We start from the raw sequence: 11096 nt of genomic DNA, 5'->3' as shown, positions 1-11096 counted from the left end.
ATCTTGGAAAAGTCCAAGGGAGCGAGTTAATTAAAAATTGCCTGATAAACATCCCGTATCCTTCTACTATAAGTACAGGATGTACCATGAGGGGCGACTCTGTTCATTGCATACTCAGCCTCTGCTTCCTGGCACTACACAATGGTTGTGCTTTACTGCTCCATCTAACAAAGAAAGTCTATGTGCGTTGGCCAACTCACTGAAAACCATGCACTCCCTGTGTGTCCAATATTCCATCGACCCTATAGGGTCAGCCATGCATTCTCACCTGATTGTGTGTGCCAGGGCCAGGACTCCCAGGATAAAGAAATACATGGACAGAAGCAGATTTATATACTCTTGGGAGAAGAGCTGCGGGTGGAAAGAGATTTAGAATACGTTAGAGAAACACTTTAAATTACAATTCAGTTTATATAGAATGAACAATTAGTGCTCATGCACACGCACAAAAAGTGGTCTGTACGTATGCAACATGTGTGCAATGTTTACATGCATACAGCACAAAGGTGCCTTTTTGGTTGCTAGGTGATCTGAGACGCCTGCATGCTAGCAATGAGAGATGCTAGGCCTCAAGTGCCGTCTTTGTCCTAGCAACAAAGGCAGCACAAGCCACCTACATCTTAGCAACAAGAGACGCCAAGTGGCTCCCTGTCGCCTAGCGCCCTTGGTAGCTAGGTTGCAGCTTGCACAAGCCACCTAGCATCCTTTGTTGCTAGGATGAAGATGGATCTAGAAACAAAATCATACTGGGTGGCTTGAGTCTGCTGCATCCTAGCGACAAAGGGACACAAGGTGGTTTCAGTGGCCTGCATCCTAGCAACAAAGGACCCTAGGCAGTTTGAAGCTGCCTGTATCTTAGCAACAAAAGATGTGAGGTGGCACGAGACTTCAAGAATACTTTGTTGCTAGGATGCAGGCGGCTCTAGCAACAAAGGAAGCTAGGCAGCTTGAGTTGTCTGCAGTCTAGCAACGAAGGACACTAGTTGGCTCAAGACACCAAGAATCATTTGTTGTAAGGATGATGATGTCTCCTTGCCACCTAATGCCCTTGGATGTTAGGACTCTGGGCAGCTCGAGTCACATGCATTCAAACAACGAAGGACTCGTTGCAGTTCGAGCCGCATGCTCCGGCAGCCCAGTGTTCCCTGTTGCTAGGTTGCAGGTAGCTCCAATAAAGTACATTTGCACTGTACGCATGTAAACGTTAGCACACACATTTACATGCATACAGCACAAAATATGCTCCATACACAGCAATTTTTGCTGTGTATGGAGCATAGGTTTCTTTTTTTTATTTTACAGGTCCAAACGCAGCGTAAGTTAACGGATCCTTACGCACGGTGTGCATGGGCTCATAGAAAACAATATACCGGTGTTTAAAAAAAAAACAAACAAAAAAACCCCGAAAACATGACTGGTTAAAATGCAGCATTTGTGCAGCGTATGCACGAGCCCTTAAAGCACAAGGCACAAATAAATGTACCTCCCTCTCGCCTCATCTCTTTAAAGAGGAAGTGTTCTGTAGTCCAGCAGGGTATAACTGGGCAGGGCTGACACCACTGCTTAATATGAATAAGATCAATAAACAAACACAACCTAGAGATCCAACTCCCCCAGCAGAGTGCAGGACTGAGCGCAGAGACTTTTGAGACAACTGTTAGTATAAATGTAAGGTTTTACTGTGTTTTCTCTTGTGGGAAGTTATGGTTTTCTTGGTTACGGGCACTGTGCATGTTGTCACAGACAGCAGGAAGGGGATGTAGCACACAGCATGCTGGCATTTAAACTGTGACCTGGAAGAGTTGATGTGTGTGAATAGAAGCAGAGAGGAAAGGATGGGCCTTGAGGTCCTTCCACTCTAAGGCCCGGTTCACACCTAGGCGTTTTTCCGCGCTTCCGTACTAGCGGAAAAACGCTCAAACAGGGAAATGCCATTATTTTCAATGTGCATTGATACAGCCAAGTATCCCTCGGAAACGGGCGTTTTCCGCGCGAAAAACGTGCATATTCAATCCGCCTAGGTGTGAACCCAGCCTTAATGTAAGGACACTACTCTAAGAAGTAACAGTGCAGGTCCCTGTCTGGGTATACGGCATACAGTATATATGGAATTAATGTATCTGGCCACTCATGAACATACTGACAATCTGTGTTTTCCTGCCGGCATGTACAGAGCTCTTCTCCTTATACAAGCTAAGTAAATACGACTCTGTCCCATCCCCACCCTGTCTGGAGATATTTATTAAAAGGCCAAAAGGAGGGGAAACACTACAGTGGCTACGAGGCTGTTGAACCTGCTATTTTGGCTTTGATTGGGACTGCCAGAGACTTGGATTCAGACCCTGAATCATGGTCTATATGGGAGGAGCGGTTGGACCATTACATGGCGGCTAATGATGTTCCGGAAACGAAGCATATGGCTATATTTCTGGGTACCGGCTTCAAAGTCTCTCCCTCAACGAATTGTGTTACTTACTGCGCATCATCAGCCACAACCTCTCGGAATTGCTGAAAGATTCAAATTATTGAAGAGACGTCAGGAACGAGGAGAGTCTATTTCTGCCTATGGTATTGCCCTATGGAAACTGGCTAGTACTTGCCGGTTTTGGGGACTATCTACCAACAGCTCTCAGAGACCAATTAGTAATGGGGCTGGCTAGTGAGCCGATTTTAAAAGAAGTTACTGACGGAGGAAAGACTCACTTTTTAAAGAGCTATTGATGTGGTGACCATCATGGAACAGGCAACCAAGGATGCTGATGTACTGCATGATGGACAGGAGCCAGAGACACCAGTGGAAGTTTTTAACTCTGAAGGACGCAGATTTCCATTTGCCAAAACCTGCAAATCGCACAAGTTCCAGACAAAGAAGGGACAGTGGTGCAACATCACATGATGCCTCCACTTGCAGAACCAGGGAAGCGAGATGTCATGCTGGCAAGGAAATTTACAATTTGTTTGCAAGGGAATCAAATCAAACCTATAAACTCTACGCACAACAAGAGAAAGCAAGCTCACAGAGCGCAAATTCAGTAGTCTTCAGAGGACTCTGATGAGCATATTTCCCTTCAGAACCTTAATAAATATTCACTTAAGTCAAGACAAGCTGCTTTCAAGGTTGCTGTTGCCCCTTTATATCTTGTCATTTGGGGGCCCACCTCTGTTTGCCAGGGAATGGATACAAGCGTTAGGAATGCCGACTGTAGCCAACATGCCATGCAATGTTGTACAAGCAGTTTCTTCTGACTGCGGCTGGGTTAGAGAGATGAAAACGCAAATTTGCACCAGTTTTCGATTATCAGTTGGTTACAGTTAAAGACAGACAAGTGGTGTTAACACTGAAGGAGGAGGCAGCTCCTAAATTTTTTAAAGCGTGTACGGTTCCTATTGCAGTGCGTGAAGGACTTGAAGCAGTTATGTCGATTAGAAGCGCTGGGAATTAATGTCAAGGTGCGGAGAAGCGACGGGGCATCCCCTATAATTCCAGGTCACAAGAAGAATGGAGACATAAGGATTTGTCGCATGGCATTAAACGCACAATTGGTCATCAATACATACCCCCAGCCGGTGGTGGGAGATATTTTTGCTTCTTTGGCTGGAGGACAGCAATTCACAAAGATTGACTTCATCCAGACTCTAGAAACTACCTAACTATTAAAACACACATAAGGGGCTTTTCCAGTATACGCACATGGTGTTTGGAATTGGATCTGTCCCGGCCATCTGGCAGCGCACAAAGGGCGAACTTCTAGCAGGATTTCCAGGGACACAGTGCCTTCTGGATGACATGTTAGTGACTGGACGCCCAGTAGTGGAACACAAACAGAATGTGGAAGCTGTGCTCACAAAACTCATGGAGCATGGGCTAAAAGGAAATGTAGTTAAGTGCGAGCTCTTGAAGGACAGTGGGGAACCTCCAGCCCGAGGGCCGTTTTACCAGCTAACATCATACACCTCACCAAAGAGAAGCAGTTCCAGCCATCACATTAGGGATGAGTTACTTAAATGTTTGCCCAAACATAGCACGCTAATTTTTACATTGATAATTTTGTATGGCCCGCCAATTATGTTATAAATATCCAAATTGCCCTTGGCAGGGAAAAGGTTCCCCATGCCTGGCCTAGAGTTTGGTACTCACGTCATTGATAAGGATGGCCTTCACACCACAAATGACAACGGTTAGGCTTGGCAGGATGCTCCAGTTCCTCGGAACATTACTCAATTACGATCTTATCTAGGTCTCTTAATCTACTATCACAGTTTTCTACCCAATTTAGTACACTTGTTGTTTCCCCAACACCGGTTACTAGAAAAAGAATTGTAACTGGAACTGAACATCATCATGTAATTATGTTTTTAAGAAGGCAAAGGCACTGGCCCGGAGCTCAAGTGTCCAAGCACATTATGACTTGCAGAAGCCTTTGTTCATAGCCTGTGATGCATCACCTTATGGACTGGGTGCTGTATTGTCACACACTATGGCAGACGGCACAGACCTGCCAGTAGGACCCTTACCACAGATGAAAATAACTATGTCCACATTGGTAAAGAAGCTTTAGCAATCCTTTGGGGGGCTTGAGAAGTTCCTCCATTACATATATGGGCGCTCTTTTACTCTATTAACCGATCACAAGCCACTTCAAGCAATTTTTATTCCGCAAAAAAGGCATCTCTACCACAACTACTGGAAGGTTGCAATGAAACAAAATAAGAGACAAGGCCATCTCTTATGATTATTTTGGCTTTCGGAAGCCAAATTGCTTCCGAAAGGATATTGTATTGGCAGAAGTCATGTGTTTTGTGTGGTATGGGTGGCCCTCTACATCTATGGAAAATGTACGGCCTTATCAGTCAAAAGCTCTTGAACCGCCTGTGAAAGGTGGCTGCCTCTTTTGGGGAGATCGAGTGATTATTCTAAACTCTACATCTACGTCATGAAGGCCACCCAGGGATAGTACGCATGAAGCAAAAAGCAGGAGGACATGTGCCGTGGCCCACTATAGATGCTGTACAATGTTTCCACCTGCGGGCCAAGCACCTGCATACCTACTGTTGGGAAGGCTACTGCGGACAAAGCTTGATCTGCTGAAACCTGAAGAGCAGGTGAAAAACCCGCTTGATAAGTGGAAGAGCGGAGGAGTTACCAGAACTTACCAAACCGAAGAGACTATGGATTTGCCTCTATCTAGAGAAGCTTCGGTGGGCACCTGAAACAAGTAGGTAACCAAAATGTATGAAGTCTCCGCAGCAGAAGGTTGTATTACAAGACGACATACTGATCAGCTTTGGCCCACGGGTCTCCGTGACCAAGGACATGCCTTCAAGATCTTCTGACACGGATATCTGGTTTGGCGTATGGATGATAATACGGATAGTCAAGACCAGAATGGTTTACAGCAGGATGCCCCTTCACACAATGTAAAACTATTGCCTGACAATTCAGACCCTGGGGTCTCTGGTTCCAATCCCAAAATAATACCAACCTCCTGTGGCGCGACCTGCAATTGTCCTGTGGGAGATCGCCATTCGCCAGATCGCTGGCTGGCTCCAGGACCCTTTAGAGACTATCGGAAGGAAGCAGAATATTTGAGAAGACGGAGACATAACACTGGCAGAAACACTCCCTTGCCTCCTCCTCCTGACCCTGAGGCCAAATACCTGAGTGAAGGACACATCGATACCTATACTGTCATGTTCTGTTACAAATGAGTGCAATTTGTTTAGGAGGTGTAATGTTTGACTGTGTTCTCTTGTGGGTAGTTGTTATGGTTTCCTTGGTTACGGGACACTGCGCATGTTGCCACAGAGAGCAGAGCGGTGTTCAGTTGCTCAGCCGCTGCGAGTGCTGAGTTAGCAAGCTGCAGATGAATGCTGTGCTGCAAGTCAGCGCTCAGCACTGCTAACCTAACACTCACAGCGGACGTGAATGTGGCTGCAGAGCGCTGATTGTGACAGAGAAGGTGGGGACAGAGCACCAGCGGCCATTTTAACTGTGGGCTGGCCTGGCAGTACTGGAGAAAGGTGCCTGAACCCCGATAGAGGAAATCCATTCAGTGTGGGAACCTATAATTGAATGTTTTGCTGGACGAGTGTGAACGAAAAAACTGTGTCTGAATACTGAGGCAATCATTTATTGCAACGGTGGGCTGGTGACAGAATTGTTGCCACCATAATGAGTAGGGATGCACGCACATCGGTCTTTGGGTATCGAGTACTGATATTTATCTTTTGGTACTCGCTATTACCGATACTGGTACTTCTGATAGCATGGTGCCGGCTCCCGGGCCAATCAGAAAGCCGGGCAGTGTGTCATTACCTGCCTCCTGAATGCCTGGGCTCCATGCTGATTGGCCCGGGAAGCCATCTCCTTGCTGATTGGCCGGGAAGCCATCTCCTTGCTGATTGGCCGGGAAGCCATCTCCTTGCTGATTGGCCGGGAAGCCATCTCCATGCTGATTGGCCGGGAAGCCAGCTTCCCAGCCAATCAGCACCGAGCCGGCTGGTCAGATGCATTGAACCAGTGGATTCTCCCGTGTCCTTTACACCCTGACAATCCGTGACAGCAGCAATGCACCGGGAGCATCCTGCACCATGATCACGATCTGTCTGATACCCCAAAAGGGGGCAACAGCAATGTCCCAGCACTCACCTTAAAGAAGATGTAAAGCCCGAAGAGTGTACAACTGGCGATAATAGGAAACCGAGCCGCGTCCCGGCTGGTTATCGTCTCCGGCATGTCGGAGGAATTCTGCGGGGACAGAAAACACAGGGTTACAAGTCTAAAGGAGAACTCCGACCATATCTAATGTGATAATACACAGGAGGGGATCAAACCATTATATTACTGTGTGTGTGGTGATAATATACAGGAGGGGATCAGATCATTATACTACAGTCTGTATATATGAAATAATATACAGAGATGTGATAATAGACAGGAGGGGGATCAGATCATTATATTGCAATCTGTATATAATGTACATAATATGTATATAATGTCACATGAGAGGTGATAATACACAGGAGGTGACCAGGGCCCCTTCTCCCCACTCACCTTGCCCCGGGCACAGTTCACACTCCTTATAGCCCCGAAGAAGATGGGCAGCAATGCCATTCCCAGCAGGCTGCCATAGGCCAGCGCGGTGCCCTCCGGAGAGCTGAGCAGTTTGGCCGTACCGTTGCCGGGCACATCGGTGCTATCATTGTGCAGAGCGGAGGGCTCCAGCTCCGCCATATCCGGGCTGCCTATCGGGGATCACGGTTTGCAAGTCGGACCTTTCGCTAGAACACCGGTAAGGACACGTTACCAATAGATGCCGGAACTGACGTCTGATGCGCGCGACTGGCTGCGCTCCGTTCTCTTCCCTGGCAACCGGCTCCGGCGTCACTAGGGGGCGGGTCCGGGTCCCTAGCAACGGGAGGCTCAGCGGGTACCAGGGACTGGGAGCTGTCACAGCACATAGGAGCGTGTAGATAGGAGATCATCGCTGCTCCCGGATCTTCATCTCTGTCTCTCTCCTCTTCATTCTCCCTCTTGTTCATTCTCTATCTCCCCCTCTTCTTCATTCTCTCTTTTCTTCATTCTCCCTCTTCTTCATTCTCCCTCTTTCTATTCTCTCTCTTCTTCATTCTCCCTCTTCCTCATTCTCTCTCTCTCTCCCTCTTCCTCATTCTCTCTCATCTTCTGCTGCATTCTCTCTCTCCCTCTTTCTATTCTCTCTCTCCCTTCTCTCTCTCTCTCTCTCTCTCATTCTCTCTCTCCCTCTTCTTTATTCCTTGAATCTCTTCTTCATTCTCTCTCTTTCTATTCTCTCCATCTTCTTCATTCTCTCTCTTCCTCTTCTTTATTCTCTCCCTCTTTCTATTCTATCTCTCCCTCTTCTTCGTTCTCTCTCCCTCTTCTTCATTCTCTCTCTCCATGTTTCTACTCTCTCTCTCTCTCTCTCTCGCTCTTCTTAATTCTCTCTCTAACCCTCTTCTTCATTCTGTCTCGTCTTCATTCTCTCTCTCCCTCTTTTTATCCTGTCTCTCGCTCCCTCTCTCTCTCTCTCTCTCTCTCCCCTTCTTCATTTTTTTCTCTCACCCTCTTTTTCATCCTCTCTCCCTCCTATTTCCCTGTCCTTGTCTTCTTCATCCTCTCTCTCTTTCCCTCATCTTTATTTTCTCTATTTCCCTCGTCTTAATTCTCTCTCTCTTTGTCTTTTTCTCTCCATCTTTTTCATCCTCTCTCCCTCCTCATTCTCTCTCCTCGTCTTCTTCATTCTCTTGCTCTTGCCTTTATTCTCTCTCTCTTTGTCTTTCTCTCTCTCTCTCTCCCTCTTTTTCATCCTCTATTTCCCCCTCTTTTCTTTTTAAAAAAAAATCTTTTTTGATGTTATTGAAGAATTCAGGACAATAATATCAACAGATAAATTCCAAAACCAGACATAAAAGAGAGGAAAGTAAACAAACAACAAACAGTAAAAGAGTACACATGAAATAGGAATCAAGAGATCGATAAAAGAATAAGATAAGAGGAACATATACATGAGACATAAACCAGATCCCGTTTAAAAAAAAAAACTAAAACATCTTGCACAAAGTAGTTTGCAACCAAACGACAAAATCGAAAGGGCCACGAAAACTACAACCCAAGGGGACTTCATTGTATACTCACACAAATAAAAAGAGCTCCCCCCTCTCTTCCCCTCTTCTTTCTTTTCTCTCTTCCCCTCTTCTTTCTTTTCTCTCTTCCCCTCTTCTTTCTTTTCTCTCTTCCCCTCTTCTTTCTTTTCTCTCTTCCACTCTTCTTTCTTTTCTCTCTTCCCCTCTTCCTTATCCCCCCCTCTCTCCCTCTTCTTATCTTTTTCTCTCTTACCCTCTTCTTCACTCTCTCTTTACCTCTTCATCCTACCTCCCTCTCTTCTTCATTCTCACTCTCTTTCATTTGTCTTTCTTTTCTCTCTTTCCCTCTTCTTTCTTTTCTCTCTTATTTATCCCCCCTCCCTCTCTCCCTCTTCTTATCTTTCTCTCTCTTACCCTCTTCTTCACTCTCTCTCTCTTTACCTCTTCATCCTACCTCCCTCTCTTCTTCATTCTCACTCTCTTTCATTTGTCTTTCTTTTCTCTCTTTCCCTCTTCTTTCTTTTCTCTCTTATTTATCCCCCCTCCCTCTCTCCCTCTTCTTATCTTTCTCTCTCTTACCCTCTTCTTCACTCTCTCTCTCTTTACCTCTTCATCCTACCTCCCTCTCTTCTTCATTCTCACTCTCTTTCATTTGTCTTTCTTTTCTCTCTTTCCCTCTTCTTTCTTTTCTCTCTTATTTATCCCCCCTCCCTCTCTCCCTCTTCTTATCTTTCTCTCTCTTACCCTCTTCTTCACTCTCTCTCTCTTTACCTCTTCATCCTACCTCCCTCTCTTCTTCATTCTCACTCTCTTTCATTTGTCTTTCTTTTCTCTCTTTCCCTCTTCTTTGCACTCGTTCTCTCTTTTCTTGTTCTTCATTCTCTCTCCTTTTCATTTTCTCAATTTCCTTCTTCTCTCTTTCCTTTTTATAATTTCTCCTCCTTCTTCTCTCTCTTCTCCCTCTCTTTTTTCATTTTCCTTGTCTCTCTCTCTCTCTCCCTCATCTTCATTCTATCTTTATTTCCCTCTTCATTCTTTCCCTCTTCTTCATTCTTTCTCTCTTTCCTCATCCTTTATATCTGTCTCCTTCTAAACACACATGCATGCTGGAAATCTCCCCAGTGGGGACCTGACAGGTGTTATAAGTCTTCCCCACTCCATTAAAAGCTAGCGGAAAAAAAAAGTTTTGCCCGTAGTTCCATTTTAAAGAAGAACTCCGAGCATTTCTCTCCATTTAGGACAAAAGAACATACAGCGTTATGCAACGCACTCCATGGGACCCCGGGGCTTTAAGGTCCTGCCCCCCACCCCGGACTCACATGGGAGGGCTGCAAAGAGTAGCACCACATCATAGAGTACTTCAGAGAGTAGCACCACATCATAGAGTGCGGCAGAGAGTTACATCAGATCATAGAGAGCTGCACAGAGAGACACCAGATCAAAGAGTGCTGCACAGAGTGACCCCAGACCAAAGAATGCTGCACAGAGTGACACCACATCATAGAGTGCTGCATAGAGTGACACCAGATCAAAGAGTGCTGCACAGAGTGACACCAGATCAAAGAGTGCTGCAGAGAGTGACACCACATCATAGAGTGCTGCACAGAGTGACCCCAGACCAAAGAATGCTGCAGAGAGTGACACCACATCATTGAGTGCTGCATAGAGTGACACCAGATCAAAGAGTGCTGCACAGAGTCACACCAGACCAAAGAGTTCTGCAGAGAGTGACACCACATCATAGAGTGCTGCAGAGAGTGACACAAGATCCCAGAGTTCTACAGAGAGTTACATCAGATCATAGAGAGCTGCACAGAGAGACACCAGATCAAAGAGTGCTGCACAGAGTGACACCAGATCAAAGAGTGCTTCACAGAGTGACACCAGATCAAAGAGTGCTGCACAGAGTGACCCCAGACCAAAGAATGCTGCAGAGAGTGACACCACATCATAGAGTTCTGCAGAGAGTGACACCAGACCAAAGACTTCTGCAGAGAGTGGCACAACATCATGAAGTGCTGCAGAGAGTGACACCACATCATAGAGTTCTGCACAGGGTGACACCAGATCATAGAATGCTGCACAGGGTGACACCAGATCATAGAATGCTACAGAGGGTGACACCAGATCATAGAATGCTACAGAGGGTGACACCAGATCAAAGAGTGCTGCAGACAGTGGTGCCATGTCATCAAAGTGCTGCAGAGAGTTGCGCTAGATCATTATGTGGTGCCACTCTCTGCAGCATTTAAAATCCACCGCTGGAGCAAGAAGAGGACCTGTCATGTCACTGAACCCAAGACATGGCATGTATCAAGATTCAGTCTTTGAAGTAAACCTTTGCCAAGAGAAATTTGGGGACATTCGAGGGTCAGTATAACCACCTGACACTTCCAGGCAGTTTATCTCAGGGAAGGTTTCTATTATTCCGTCTTCTCGCATCCCTGCAAAGCACGCTGTTCTACAGCCCGGCCTATGTGTTTACAGGCAGA

The 11096-nt window shown here is 46.1% G+C and overlaps 1 protein-coding gene across 2 annotated transcripts in view; it reads right to left on the bottom strand.

The window, feature by feature from the left end:
- HM13 (histocompatibility minor 13) overlaps positions 1-7260 on the bottom strand; it is an 18564-nt gene extending 11304 nt beyond the window's left edge. For both annotated transcript variants that reach the window (XM_018556396.1, XM_018556394.1), the window contains exons 1-3: positions 7055-7260; positions 6650-6748; positions 269-351 (exon numbers count right to left, since the gene is read on the bottom strand). In XM_018556396.1, the coding sequence (XP_018411898.1) occupies positions 269-351; positions 6650-6748; positions 7055-7234 (362 nt within the window). In that variant the 5' untranslated portion in view covers positions 7235-7260. The remainder of the gene's footprint in view (positions 1-268; positions 352-6649; positions 6749-7054) is intronic.
- Between the last annotated feature and the right edge of the window lie 3836 nt (positions 7261-11096).

Source organism: Nanorana parkeri, unplaced genomic scaffold, assembly GCF_000935625.1.
Source record: "Nanorana parkeri isolate BGI_ZX_2015 unplaced genomic scaffold, ASM93562v1 scaffold237, whole genome shotgun sequence".
Lineage (NCBI taxonomy): Eukaryota > Metazoa > Chordata > Amphibia > Anura > Dicroglossidae > Nanorana > Nanorana parkeri.
The sequence above is the reverse complement of the archived record's forward strand: the minus strand, read 5'-3'. Positions and strand labels throughout refer to the sequence as shown.